This window comes from Pongo pygmaeus, chromosome 19 (assembly GCF_028885625.2).
Source record: "Pongo pygmaeus isolate AG05252 chromosome 19, NHGRI_mPonPyg2-v2.0_pri, whole genome shotgun sequence".
NCBI classification, from domain to species: domain Eukaryota; kingdom Metazoa; phylum Chordata; class Mammalia; order Primates; family Hominidae; genus Pongo; species Pongo pygmaeus.
The window spans coordinates 76,074,877-76,089,077 of record NC_072392.2 but is presented as its reverse complement, the minus strand read 5'-3'; the positions used below and the strand labels follow the sequence as shown (position 1 = coordinate 76,089,077).

Sequence of the window (14,201 nt, the reverse complement as noted above, 5' to 3'; positions counted from 1 at the left end):
GAAGCTGAGGCAGAAGAATCGCTTGAACCCGGGGGGCGGAGGTTGCAGTGAGCCAAGATGGTGCCACTGCACTCCAGCCTGGGCGACAGGGTGAGACTCTGTCTCAAGAAAAAAAAAAAAAAATTTGGCAGGGTACAGTGGTTCATGTCTGTGATCCAGCACTTTGGGTGGCCAAGGTGGGTGGCTTGCTTGAGCCCAGGAGTTCAACACCAGCCTGGGCAATATGGTGAAACCCCATCTCTACAAATACAAAAACTAGCTGAGCGTGGTGGTGCTCGCCTGTGGTCCCAGTTACTCAAGAGGCTGAGGTAGGAGGATCTATTGGGCCTGGGAGTCAAGGCTGCAGTGAGTCCTGATCATGCCAGTGCACTCTAGCCTGGCAACAGAGTGAGACCCTGTCTCAAAAAAAAAAAAAAAAAAAAAAAAAAAAAAGAAAAAAGAAAAAAAAGCTAAGTGGTAAGAAGTAAATCATTCAGTTCAATGATATCCCCTACTCTGGTTCTACCTCTACCTGTTCACCTGTCAATGTATTCAATGTATAAATACAAGATTACAACTTGCAGGTGGATTGAGCACTACTTTTTTTTTTTTTTAATGTTTCTTTTTCCTTTTTTTTTTTTTTGAGACAGGGTCTTGCTCTGTCACTCAGGCTGGAGTGCAGTGGTATGATCATAACTCTCTGCAGCCTCCAACTCCTGGGCTCAAGTGATCCTCCTCCAGCCTTCACCTCCCCAAGTGTTGGGATTACAGTCATGAGCCACTGCACACAGTCTTTTTTTTTTTTTTTGAGACAGAGTTTCGCTCTTGTTGCCCAGGCTGGGGTGCGATGGCGCGATCTTGGCTCACCGCAACCTCTGACTCCCAGGTTCAAGCAATTCTCCTGCCTCAGCCTCCCGAGTAGCTGGGATTACAGGAATGCGTCACCATGTCTGGCTAATTTTTTTTTTTTTTTGTATTTTTAGTAGAGACAGGGTTTCATCATGTTGGTCAGGCTGGTCTTGAACTCCCAACCTCAGGTGATCCGCCCGTCTTGGCCTCCCAAAGTGCTAGGATTACAGGCGTGAGCCACTGCGCCCGGCTAGTTTTTAATTTTTATGGGTACATAGTATGTGTATATATTTATGGGATACATGAGATGTTGGTACAGGCATGCAATGTGTCATAATCACATCATGGAAAATGGGGTTGGCCTGTTTCTAAAGGTGAAAATGAACAACAGAGCTTCCTATCACGTAGAACCTTTGGTGCTGTCCACCCCTTTCTAGCCCTTAAATCTGGCAGTTTGAGGTGGCTGCTCCTTGTGTAAGGAGTTGTAGGTATGTGGAGAAGGGTGGAACAGTAAACACAGGATTGCACTGGAAACAGTTCAGATTAAAATAAACAAATCATTATCTGCTTGATAAATCTTCTTGGCTAAAACCAACGTAAGTGGGAAGAAAGCCACATGCAGATTGTAGTTTGAAGAATAAAAAGGTGAAAAGGGATGGGGCATGGTGGCTCATGTCTCTAATCCCAGCACTTTGGTAGGCCGAGGAGGGCAGATCGCTTGAGCGATCAGGAGTTCGAGACCAGCCTGGGTAATGTGGTGAAACACCGTCTCAACAAAAAATAAAACAAAATTAACTGGGTGTGGTGGCACACACCTGTAGTCCCAGATACTGGGGAGGCTGAGGCAGGAGGACTGCTTGAGCCCAGGAGGCAGAGGTTGCAGTAAGAGGAAATTGCGCCAATGCAGTATGGCCTAGGTGACAGAGTGAGACTCTGTCTCAAAAAAAAAAAAAAAAAACTAAAGTGAAAAGGCAGTGTACCTCAACACTTCCAATAAAGCCAGCACTTTGTGCACTTCCAGAGATGCAAAGCTTGTAAGGAAACGTTTACCTGGTGTCTTATACATAGTTTCACTACTTCTGGGGTAGACACACTGAATCGATCTTGTTACCAGAGGACCTCATTCAGAATGCCTAATGATTAAGCAGGATGGAGGAAGAGTTTAAAAATTTCAACATTATAGCCTGCACGGTGGCACACGCCCGTAGTCCTGAGGCTGAGGCGGGAGGATGGCTTGAGACCAGGAGTTCGAGGCCAGCCTGGGCAACATACCAAGACCCCCACCCCCCCGTCTCTTAAAAAGGCAAAATTCCAACATTAGGAAATTTATATAATCAAGAGATGTGTTTATTTCAGTTACTAAGAGACCCTGCTGTTAACCCAAACTCCCACCCAGAGAAGTGTAAAGACTGCCTAGATTTCAGGAAAGCAGGGACAGGGAGTTAACCTAAATTTCCACAGATTCCAACTCACTTTCCTTTCCTTTGCCAATTTTCCCAATCCCCAGAGTCGGGGTCCTCTAGCAGCAAAAGTGTTCAAGACTGAGATACGTGAGGGAAAGGTGAGTGAGCGCAGCACTGCTCTTGGCTGCTCTGCTGCCCTCTCAACGACTCACTTCGCTCACCGCTCCTCTACCACTCACGTCATCACGCACCGGCATCTCTCCACATCTTCCGTGCACACCGCTCACCCTCAGGTTCCCAGGCCTCTGTCCTCTTGCCCTTCAGCCGGCCCCGCACTCCAGTTCCCTGGTCTCCGACACACGTACTCACCGACCGAGTCGGGGAGGCTTCTCCCCTCATGCACCATCATCCCGGTCTGGATCGCCACCCACACGACCCCACTATTCCCATATCCCTCGCGGCCCTTCAGCCACTCACCTGGTCGTCGCCCCGCAACCGTGGCCGGTCCCCTGGCAGCCCATCGCCCTCATCGCTGGCGGGGTCGCCGGGCCCTTCGTAACCTAGGACGTGAGGGCAGCCGCGGAAGGCGAAGTCTTCGAGCTCCCGCAGAAGGCGCTGCTGCTCCGCCGGCGCCCCGCGCACCACCTGGCGCAGGCGGAACTGCACCTGCGCGAAGTGCGAGGACAGCGCCAGCAGCGCCGAGTCCAGCCGCCGCCGCTCTGCCCGCAGCCGCCGCAGCGTCCGGCCCGGCGAATCCGGCGGGGAGCCCGGTGCCGCGCCAGGCTCCTCGGCCGTCGCCTCTTCCAAAAACGCGGTTGCTCCAGGCCGGGCCTCCGCCACCGCCCCCACTGGGGCCCAGCGCACCGCCTCGCACGGTGGCAGCGGCTCCTCTTCCTCCTCCTCTTCGTCTTTCGCCTTTGGCCCAACAGCCGCCACCACCGTTACCGGCTCTGCAGCCGCTTCGATAGCCGCCATCTTTCCGGAAACACCGCCGCACGTCAGCCGCGCCCCCCCTGCTGCCATGGCAACGGCGCGGTGGCGGGGAACCCCAGGGGAGTGGTGGGCGGGGCCTGAAGTACCGAAGTCCCCAAGGGCGCGCCTTCCCGGGGGATTTAATTCAGGACAATAATGTTTTGTTGAGCGCCTATTGTGAATCAGACACTGAGCGCTACGCGTCGGAGAAACAGGTGAATGATACCGGGGAAAAGTCATTCCCTGTGTGTAGCGTGTAGGGCAGCCTTTGCCCTGGTTCCAGCAGATGGGTTGTCTATTCCTAGTCTATGCATTTCTGAAGACCCCACGGTGAAGGGCTGCAAGGATGAAGCTCTCCCAGAGTATCTCCAGAGTGCAGATCCTTTGGCTGCCAGGTCACGTTCTCTCTTCCTCTCAACTGTTCTCCCGACCATATAAGGAGAGGCAGCTGCTGGGGGCGTCCCCAGGATCTAAAGATAGCGGCCCCTGCCTGGAACTCTAAATGCCACCCTGGAGCGGGAGCTGCAATGGCACGGTGAGTGTTTCCGGCTCCGGTGCTCCCCCTGGCCCTTTTCCCTGGAGATTCCCTGCTCCAAGTCTTCTGGGCGCTCCAGGTTCTGTGAGGCCCCATGAGAGCCCCAGACCCCTGGTCTCTGTAACTGTGGGGTGAGGGAAGGTGTGACCTGAATGTTCTCCCTGACCTCCTAGTTTCCTAGTCTTGCACGTTCTTCCCAGGTTCACACTCACCACACCCACCCACTCCTGTCATTCCCTTCCCTTTCACCCCCTCTGTCTCATTTAGCTCCACTTTGAAAAAACTGCGGCGTCAAATGTCCCTGGGTAGTCCCTTCCCAAATGCCCTCAGTCTTCCCTCTCCCACCCCTATGAAGCCCCACCTCAACTTCTCTTCAGGCAGCACGCCCGGACCCTGTGGTACGACAGGCCCAGGTATGTGTTCATGGAGTTTTGTGTTGAGGACAGCACCGATGTCCACGTGCTTATTGAGGATCACCGCATTGTGTTCAGGTAGTGGCCCTGCCGTCTGAGGGCCTGGCTTCCCAGGAACCTACCCCTTCTCCTAATGTCCCCACAAGGAGTATTCTACATCTCCTCAGCTTTATTGTCTCCTCAGCTGCAAGAATGTCGATGGAGTGGAGTTGTACAATGAGATTGAGTTCTATGCCAAAGTGAACTCCAAGGTAAGGGTGAGATGGGACAGTAAGGTCTGGATGGAAACCGGGCTGCCCAGGGAAACTGGAGATTAATTCTAAACCCCAGACCCTAAGAATGAGGCTCTCTATCTGGCAGGACTCCCAGGATAAGCGCTCTTCCCGCTCTATTACTTGCTTTGTGAGGAAATGGAAGGAAAAGGTGGCCTGGCCGCGGCTTACCAAGGAGGATATCAAGGTGGGTGTGTGGAAAGTGGCCTGCTCCTTCTCTGCATGTACCCAGGTTACAGCTGGGATTGTCCTTGCCTCCTTTCCAGCCAACATTCAATCACTCACCAAGTCCTGCCTAATCTTTTTTTTTTCCAACTGTATTAGTCTCTCTTGTTTTTTATTTTTATTTATTTTTTTTTTTTTGAGACGGAGTTTTGCTCTTGTTGCCCAGGCTGGAGTGCAATGGCGTGATCTCGGCTCACCACGGCCTCTGCCTCCCGGGTTCAAGCAATTCTCCTGCCTCAGCCTCCTGGGTAGCTGGGATTACAGGCATGGACCACCACGCCCAGCTAATTTTGTATTTTTAGTAGAGATGGGGTTTCTCCATGTTGCTCAGGCTGGTCTCGAACTCTCGACCTCAGGTGATCTGCCCGACTCAGCCTCCCAAAATGCTGGGATTACAGGCGTGAGCCACCGCGCCTGGCTTATTTTTTTACTTAAAGTTCTGGGATACATGTGCAGAACATGCAGGTTTGTTACATAGGTATACGTGTGCCATGGTGGTTTGCTGCATCTGTCAACCCGTCATGTAGGTTTTAAGCCCTGCATACATTAGCTATTTGTCCTGAGTCTCTTTTTATTCTCTTGGTAATCTCTCCCAGTTAACTACTTTCGTTGTAGGTGATGAAATGTGTAAGACTCCACTTCAGTGCTATGAACATGGTCTTTCCCTTTACTGCAACTCACAATCAAAACCTTTGATTCTTTTTGTGTGTGTGTTTGTGTGAGATGGAGTCTCACTCCCGTAGCACAGGCTGGAGTGCAGTGGCGCGATCTCAGCCCACTGCAACATCCACTTCCCGGGTTCAAGTGATTCTCCTTCCTCAGCCTCCTGAGTAGCTGGGATTACAGGCTTGTGCCACCACGCCTGGCTAATTTTTGTATTTTTAGTAGAGACGGGGTTTCACCATATTGGTCAGGCTGGTCTTGAACTCCTGACCTCAGGTGATCTACCCGCCTCAGCCTCCCAAAGTGCTAGGATTACAGGCGTGAGCCACCGTGCCCAGCCGTTTCTTTTTCTTTTTTCTTTCTTTCTTTTTTTTTTTTTGAGACGGAGTCTGACTCTGTTGCCCAGGCTGGAGTGCAGTGGCGCGATTTCAGCTCACTGCAAGCTCCACCTCCCGGATTCACACCATTCTCCCGCCTCAGTCTCCAGAGTAGCTGGCACTACAGGCGCCCGCCACCACGCCAGCTAATTTTTTGTATTTTTAATAGAGATGGGGTTTCACCATGTTAGCCAGGATGATCTCGATCTCCTGACCTCGTGATCCACCCACCTCGGCCTCCCAAAGTGCTGGGATTACAGGCGTGAGCCACTGCGCCCGGCCTTCTTTCTTTCTTTCTTTTTTTTTTTTTTTTGATTCGGAGTTTCGCTCTTGTTGCCCAGGCTGGAGTACAATGGCATGATTTCAGCTTACTACACCTCCACCTCCCAGGTTCAAGCAATTCTCCTGTCTCAGTCTCCCAAGTAGCTGTGATTACAGGCATGTGCCACCACACCCGGCTAATTTTGTATTTTTAGTAGAGACAGGGTTTCAACATGTTGGCCAGGCTGGTCTCAAACTCCTGACCACAGGTGATCCGCCTGCGTTGGCTTCCCAAAGTGCTGGGATTACAGCCGTGAGCCGCCGCACCCGGCCTTGGCCAATTCTTGTTTTCTATATTCTAGTCCCAGAAGTAATTTCCACTGTAGAAATTAATTGATCAGTCTTATTCTTTCTTTCTTTTTTTTTTTTTTTTGAGACCGAGTTTCTCTCTTGTTGCCCAGGCTGGAGTGCAATGGCACCATCTTGGCTCACTGCAACCTCCGCCTCCTGGGTTCAAGCGATTCTCCTTCCTCAGCCTCCTGAGTAGCTGGGATTACAGGCGTGAGCCACCACGCCCGGCTAATTTTTTGTATTTTTTTTTTTTTTTTTTTTTTTTGAGATAGAGTCTCACTCTGTCACCCAGGCTGGAGTGCAGTGGCGTGATCTCGGCTCACTGCAACCTCTGTCTCCTGGGTTCAAGTGATTCTCCTGCCTCAGCCTCCTGAGTAGCTGGGATTACAGGTGCCCACCACCATGCCCAGCTAATTTTTTTATTTTTAATAGAGACAGGGTTTTGCCATGTTGGCCAGGCTGGTCTTGAACTCCTGACCTCAGGTGATCCGCTCGCCTCGGCCTCCCAAAGTGCTGGGATTACAGGTGTGAGCCACCGCACCTGGTCATTTTTTGTATTTTTAGTAGAGATGGGGTTTTGCCATGTTGACTAGGCTGGTCTCGAACTTCAGACCTCAGGTGATCTGCCTGCCTCAGCCTCCCAGGGTGCTGGGATTACAGGCATGAGCCACCATACCTGGCCCTGATGAATCTTATTCTTTCTAGTAGTGGCTTACAACCAGGCTCTACTGACCTCCTAAATATTAATGAATTCACTACTTAATTTCTTCCTAGTTCAAGCCTCACCAACATACAGTGAGAAGTTTGTTGCATATTTTCAGTCTCATTTTCAATCCATTCTCTGCATTGCCCTCAGCATGGTCTGTCTAAAACACACATTTGACTCTGACGCTCCCCCACTTAAGGCCCTCCAAAGTCATCTCCTCCTTAAAGGTTGAAAACTGACTGCCTGATGGCTGGATCTGGTTCTCACATTTGTTTTAATGTTTACAGTGTCAAAAATTATTTTAAGGCCAGGCATGGTGGCTCACACCTGTAATCCCAGCACTTTGGGAGGCCAAGGCAGGTGGATTGCTTGAGGTCAGGAGTTCGAGACCAGCCCAGACAACATAGTGAAACCCGGTCTCTACTAAAAATAAAAAATTAGCTGGGCGTGGTGGCGCATACCTGTAGTCCTAGCTATTCAGGAGGCTGAGGCAGGATAATCGCTTGAAACTGGGAAGTGGAGGTTGCAGTGAGCTGAGATCGTGCCACTGCATTCCAGCCTGGGTGACAGAGCGAGACAACGTCTCAAAAAAAAAAGAAATTATTTTGACTTGTTACTGACATTAAAAATTTTTTATTAGTTGCTGACATTTAAAAATGTGCATCTTCTAAAAATCCAGACTATAAGCTTCTGTTGAAAAATGGGAGGCTGAGAGAGGTGGCTCACAATCCCACCTCCCTCCCACTTTGAGAGGCTGAGGTGGGTGGATTGCTTTAGGTCAGGAGTTCAAGACCAGCCTGGCCAACATGGCGAAACCCCATCTCTACTAAAAATACAAAAAATGAGCCGGGCATGGTGGTGCAAGCCTGTAGTGCCAGCTACTTGGGAGGCTGAGGCAGGAGAATTGCTTGAACCCAGGAGGCAGAGGTTGCAGTGAACCAAGATCTCACCACTGCACTCCAGCCTGGGCAATAGAGTGAGACTCCGTTTCAAAAAAAAAAAAAAAAAAATAGGTGGGGGCCAGGTTCGGTGGCTCATGTCTTTAATCCCAGCACTTTGGAAGGCTGAGGCGGGCAGATCGCGAGGTCAGGAATTTGAGACCAGCCTGGCCGACGTGGTGAAACCCTGTCTCTACTAAAAATACAAAAGTTAGCAGAGCGTGGTAGCACGTGCCTGTAATCCCAGCTGCTCCGGAGGCTGAAGCAGGAGAATTGCTTGAACCTGGGAGGCAGAGGTTGCAGTCAGCCGAGATCACCCCCACTGCACTCCAGCCTGGATGACAGAGTGAGACTCCGTCTCAGAAAGAAAAAAGAAAAAGAAAAATGGGAGAATCTAGCCCCACTGATATACATCCCCAAATGCCTGGAGTTGAAGTTTTCAGTGGATCATGTACTTCACCTCACTTGCTCCTTTTCATTACCTCCCTGACTCTCTTGGGTATTTGAGCTTTTGATTTCCTGCCCTTTAGGTTGAGATCCAGGCACCATAACATAACACACTAGCACATCCCACACTCTGCCCCAAGCTTTATCTTCTAGCCACAGCAGACTGTTGTGTTTTGTTTGTTTTGCAAAAACCAGGCTGTTTCTCACCTCTGTACCTTTGCTCAAGGTATGCCTTCTTCCTGAAAAGTCACCATCATTACTACCTTCACCCACCCAATCCCTGTGCATCCTTCAAGGCCCTGCCACTCCAGGAACCTGGGTTCTTGTAACTCCTTTTGGGGTTCCCATGATGTCCCCTATATAACTCTACCACCACACTTTTCAACTGTATTATAGTGCTTTATTTATATCTCCCTCCCCAGGTTGCTTCCAAATGGCTGGGACAGTGTGTTGACCTTTTTTTTGACAGGATGTTGTACTGTTACTCAGGCTGGAGTACAGTGGCATAATCAAGGTTCACAGCAGCCTCGCCCTTTTGGGCTCAAGCAATCCTCTCACCTTAGCCTCTTGAGTAGGTGGGACAACAGAAGTGTGCTACCATGCCTGGCTAATTTTTGTATTTTTTGTAGAGATGGGGTTTTGCCATGTTGCCCTAGTCTGGTCTCGAACCCCTGGGCTCAAGCAATTGATGTGCCTTGGCCTCCCAAAGTGCTGTGATTATAAGTGATAGCCACTGCGCCCGGCCGGAACATTTTTATAAACCCAGTGTCAAGCTGAGAGTCTGGCCATAGTATGTATTCAATAAATATCCTTTTTTTTTTTTTTTTTTTTTTTTTTGAGACAGTCTCACTTCATCGTCCAGGTTGGAGTACAGTGGCATGATCTCGACTCACTGCAACCTCCACCTTCTGGGTTCCAGTAATTCTCCTGCATTAGCCTCCAGAGTAGATGGGATTACAGGTGCCCACCACCATGCCCAGCTAATTTTTGTATTTTTAGTAGAGACGGGGTTTCACCATGTTGGCCAGGCTGGTCTCGAACTCCTGACGTCAAGTGATCCACCTGCCTCAGCCTCCCAAAATGCTGGGATTACAGGTGTTAGCCACTGCACCCGGCCAATAAATATCTTTTGAATGAAGGAGTGAATAACTTCTTCCCTGTATAAATGTGGAAACTTTGGAACATGGACCTTGAAGGGTTGTCTCTGACTCCATGGAATGCAGCTTGTCTTTTTTTTTTTTTTTTTTCGAGACAGAGTTTCACTCTTGTTGCCCAGGCTGGGGTGCGGTGGCGCGATCTCAGCTTACTGCAGCTTCCACCTGCCAGGTTCAAGTGATTTTCCTGCCTCAGCCTCCCAAGTAGCTGGGACTACAGGCATGTGCCACCATGCCCAGCTAATTTTGTATTTTTAGTAGAGATGGGGGTTTTACCATGTTGGCCAGGCTGGTCTCGAACTCCTGACCTCAGGTGATCCACCCACTCTGGCCTCGCAAAGTGCTGGGATTACAGGTGTGAGCCACTGCGCCCGGCTGCAACTTGTCTGTCTTATTGGTTGACTCCTATGTTGCTTTATGATACAATTATCTTTCCAGATGTGTTGTCTCCTCAGTCAATCAGCTCCTGGAGGGTAGGACTTCTTTTTTTTTTTTTTTTTTGAGATGGAGTCTTGCTCTGTCACCCAGGCTGGGGTGCAGTGGCACGATCTTGGCTCACTGTGACCTCCGCCTCCCGGGTTCAAGCGATTCTCCTGCCTCAGCCTCCCAAGTAGCTGGGACTACAGGTGCCCGTCACCACGCCCGGCTAATTTTTGTATTTTTAGTAGAGATGAGGTTTCACCATATTGGCCAGGCTGGTCTCGAACTCCTGACCTTGTGATCCTCCTGCCTCCGCCTTCCAAAGTGCTGAGATTACAGGCGTGAGCCACCACACCTGGCCGGAGGGTAGGACTTCTGAGATTTTCAGACTCTATCATGCCTAGCTTTGTGTGTAGATTGGCAGGTTCCTGGTAGATCTTTGTGGATGATGATGATGACATGGGAACCTGGAGGGGGCTGGTCAAAGCGGTGCAGCTGGGAGGACTATGGACCTACTGACCCTCTTTTCCCCAAGCGTGCTCCCATGCATATGCCCACACTCTCCCACACACTCCTGCTCCTGTCCTCCTTGCCTGTGACTCTTGGTGCTTCTTCTTGCAGCCAGTGTGGCTGTCTGTGGACTTTGATAACTGGAGAGACTGGGAAGGGGATGAAGAGATGGAGCTGGCTCATGTGGAACATTATGCAGAGGTGAGAGACAACACCTGCTGTGTTCTGCCCACTTGATCATTCTTTGTGTTTCTCTGCACACATGTCTCTGGAGGATTGTCACTGGGGCCAAGCAGAGATATGCAAGCTGTCTAGGCAGGTTACTCATTGATGCTGATATTCTTTACGTATTTTGTGCAATGTTGATTTAATAGGGATGAGAGGAAAGAATATTATTGAAATTATATACATTGATTCACTTATTATTCAGTGTAGAGCCTGTATTCTGAAGAATTTTGACAAAACCTTTTTCCACTTTTCTGTAATTCTTGTTCTCCTATTTTCTGTGTGTGTGTGTGTGTGTGTGTGTGTGTGTGTGTGTGTGTGTGTGTGTGTGTGTGTGTGTGTGTGTGTGTGGTTTTCTGTCGCCCAGGCTGGAGTGCAATGGCGCCATCTCTGCTCACTGCAACCTCCGCCTCTGGGTTCAAGCAATTTTGTCTCAGCCTCCTGAGTAGCTGGGATTACAGGTGCCCACCACCACGTCTGGCTAATTTTTGTATTTTTTTAGTAGAGATGGAGTTTCACCATGTTGGCCAGGCTGGTCTCGAACTCCTGACCTCAGGTGATCCACCTGCCTCAGCCTCCCAAGTGGTGGGATTACAGGCGTAAGTCACCGTGCCTGGCCTGTGTGTGTGGTTTTCTTTTCGAGACAGAGTCTTGCTCTGTCTCCCAGGCTGGAGTGCAGTAGCTCCCTGCAACCTCCACTTCCCAGGTTCAAGCGATTCTTGTGCTTCAGCCACCTGAGTGGCTGGGATTACAGGCATGCGCCACCACCCCTGGCTAATTTTTTTTGTATTTTTGGTAGAGATGGGGTTTCATCATGTTGGCCAGGCTGGTCTGGAACTCCTGGCCTCAAGTGATCTGTCTGTCTCAGCCTCCCAAAGTGCTGAGATTACAAATGTGAGCCACCAAACCCGGCGTGTGTGTGTGTGTGTGTGTTGAGCCAGACAACTTCATGGGAAGTTAAAACTAGCAGTATAAAAACTCACATCATAAATAATTGGCCCCCAATAAATCATACACTGTCGTTATATTATTTGGTTTCAGTTATAAAACCCTAGCTGATTCCAATCTGGATTTGTGTTTAAATTTTCTTTTAAGAAGGGGGTCAATTTAACTTTTCTCAAATTAATTCCAGTGATGTTTTAAAGATGGGAGTAGCTGCCTGACCAGTTCTGGCTGCGACCATTCTTCTATGGACCATCAATGTGCAGATTGTTCTTCCTTCACTCCCTTCTCCCTTATGATTATTTTTTCTTCCCACTAGCTTTTGAAGAAGGTCAGCACCAAGAGACCTCCACCTGCCATGGATGATTTGGATGTAAGTAAAGCCTTCCCCTCAACCCTTCAGTTTCTTTATAGCCCTTAAAAATAACCCACTAGAGAGCTCCTATCCCAGTTCCTAGCACACAGAAGTTCTCAGTGCCTGTTAACCAAATTTGAGTTTGACCCAAGAGGGCTAATATTCTTTTTTTGGGGGGTGGGGGAGGAGTTTCACTCTTTTGACCAGGTTGGAGTGCAGTGGCCCGATCTCGGCTCACTGCAACCTCTGCCTCCCAGGTTCAAGCGATTCTCCTGCCTCAGACTCCTGAGTAGCTGGGAATATAGGTGCCCGCCACCACGCCCAGCTAATTTTTGTATTTTTAGTAGAGACAGGGTTTTGCCATGTTGGCCAGGCTGGCCTCGAACTCCTGGCCTGAGGTGATCCACCCGCCTCGGCCTCCCAAAGTACTGGGATTACAGGCGTGAGCCACCACGCCTGGCCCAAGAAGGCTAATATTCTTCTCCAGGCTTTAGAAAACCCGAGCAAGACCCTCCTGCTTTCCATCTACTCCTCTGTTTCTCCATCCTAGAGAAGACCTACCCCAGCTGTAAGGAGCAATAGCATTAATTAAAATTCTGAAACTAGGGTGGGCGTGGTGGCTCACGCCTGTAATCCCAGCACTTTGAGAGGCCAAGGCAGGTGGATCGCTTGTGCTCAGCAGTTTGAGACCAGCCTGGGCAACAGGGCAAAACCCTGTCTCTTCCAAAAATACAAAAATTAGCCAGGCATGGTAGCCTATAATCCCAGCTACTCAAGAGGCTGAGGTGGGAGGATCGCTTGAGACTGTGAGGCAGAGGTCGCAGTGAGCTGAGATCATGCCACTGCACTGCAGCTGGGTGATGAAGCAAGACCCTGTCTCAAAAAAAAAAAAAAAAAAAAGTCCTGAAACTAATGATGTATGACAAAGTAGCATTGGTTTACTTAATATCCAAAGTAAGTTAAAACCTTCCATATGAGCTCCCTAAGTTGGGTGGTTTAGGAAATCACAAAAAGAAACTTGGAGAGCAGGAGGGAGGGAGCAGTATTTGTTAACACAAATGTTCCTGCTTTGCAGGGTCTACAGGTGCTTTGTCTTTTTTTTTTTTCCCCCTAGGATGATTCTGACAGTGCTGATGCAACAAGTAATTAACTTTCTGTGACAGCAAAGCTGGGAAGGCAGCGGTGGCTATTTTCCAGTTGTTGTAGAAAGCTAGCGCCTAGGCCTTTGTCAGCGCTTTGGCTGTGCACCAAGTTCCTCTGAGATCTCTGAACTTTCCTAGAAGCTCTTTATTAAGGGTCGTCCTTCAAGCTTGTCTTCCTCCTAGGCACTTGACTATGGCTCCACATCAGATGCAGGGTCGGGGAGGGGTAGACTGGTAGGGCTTCTGATTTCTTACTGATTGGTTTCTAATTTCTGTGTTTAGGCCACTTGATTATTTGAGTGTGTGTGTATGTGGCAAAACAAAAGCCAAAGAAGAATGCAGATTATAGAAATCTCTACTATGTGTGCATATGGGGCAAAGCAAAAAGCCAAAGAAGAAACAGATTATAATAAATCTCTAGGAACTGTTCTCTGTCTATTTCCTTCTTGTACTTATTCCTCCTGGTAGCAAGCCTCTTCTCCCTCTAGTAACCAAGCTGGGGTGCTTCCTCTTGCCCAGATTTGTGCTCTGATTTCTTATAGCTAATTCTGTCATCTCTAGAACCAGCCACTTCAGCTTCCTGCACACTCTAGAAATCTCTTTATACTTTTTTTTTTTTTTTTTTCCTGAGATGGAGTCTTGCTCTGTCACCCAGGCTGGAGTGCAGTGGTGCAATCTCTGCTCACTGCAACCTCCACCTTCCGGATTCAAGCAATTCTCCTGCCTCAGCCTCCCAAGTAGCTGGGACTACAGACGTGCACCACCAGGCCCAGCTAATTTTTGTATTTTTAGCAGAGATGGGGTTTCACCATGTTGGCCAGGCTGGTCTCGGACTCGTGACCTCAAGTAATCCACCCACCTCAGCCTCCCAAAGTGCTAGGATTACATGTGTGAGCCACGAGCCACCACACCCGGCCCTCTTTATACTTTTAAAACTGATTGTTACTCTAGTTAATGTCTATGTTTATTTGTCCAACAGCTATTCTATTTGTCCATAAACATTTTTTGAGTGCCTAATATGTACAATTGATTGTAACTTAAACAAAATAAATGCATTGCCTA

General features: G+C 49.2%; 2 protein-coding genes across 6 annotated transcripts in view; one reads left to right on the top strand and one right to left on the bottom strand.

Moving 5' to 3' along the window:
- RUNDC1 (RUN domain containing 1) overlaps positions 1–3,623 on the bottom strand; it is an 18,066-nt gene extending 14,443 nt beyond the window's left edge. For 2 of the 3 annotated variants that reach the window (XR_010124716.1, XM_063656673.1), the window contains exon 1: positions 2,709–3,206. Coding sequence is in view for 2 of the 3 variants with exons in the window: in XM_063656673.1 (XP_063512743.1) it covers positions 2,709–3,206 (498 nt within the window). In the remaining variant the exon portion in view is untranslated. Of the gene's footprint in view, positions 1–2,708 lie in introns of all 3 variants that reach the window. The other variant, XM_054457684.2, reaches the window with a different exon arrangement.
- PTGES3L (prostaglandin E synthase 3 like) lies at positions 2,932–14,201 on the top strand. 3 transcript variants are annotated; one of them, XM_054457687.2, is made up of 8 exons: positions 2,971–3,418; positions 3,509–3,738; positions 4,116–4,229; positions 4,336–4,402; positions 4,512–4,610; positions 10,587–10,676; positions 11,962–12,015; positions 13,112–14,201. In XM_054457687.2, exons 2-8 carry the CDS (start codon positions 3,731–3,733, stop codon positions 13,145–13,147), a joined length of 468 nt encoding a protein of 155 aa, XP_054313662.1. In that variant the 5' UTR covers positions 2,971–3,418; positions 3,509–3,730; the 3' UTR covers positions 13,148–14,201. The 3 variants fall into 3 exon arrangements, with proteins under 3 accessions (XP_054313663.1, XP_054313662.1, XP_063512746.1); XM_063656676.1 differs by having other exon boundaries at positions 3,306–3,418; positions 3,643–3,738; XM_054457688.2 differs by lacking the exon at positions 4,116–4,229 and having other exon boundaries at positions 2,932–3,418.

What these genes read in the sequence shown, in the direction of transcription:
- PTGES3L (XM_054457687.2), top strand. An exon ending in ATGCCAAAGTGAACTCCAAG is followed by an intron (nt 4,403 to 4,511) that starts GTAAGGGTGAGA and finishes TCTATCTGGCAG; the next exon opens with GACTCCCAGGATAAGCGCTC. An exon ending in ATGTGGAACATTATGCAGAG is followed by an intron (nt 10,677 to 11,961) that starts GTGAGAGACAAC and finishes TCTTCCCACTAG; the next exon opens with CTTTTGAAGAAGGTCAGCAC.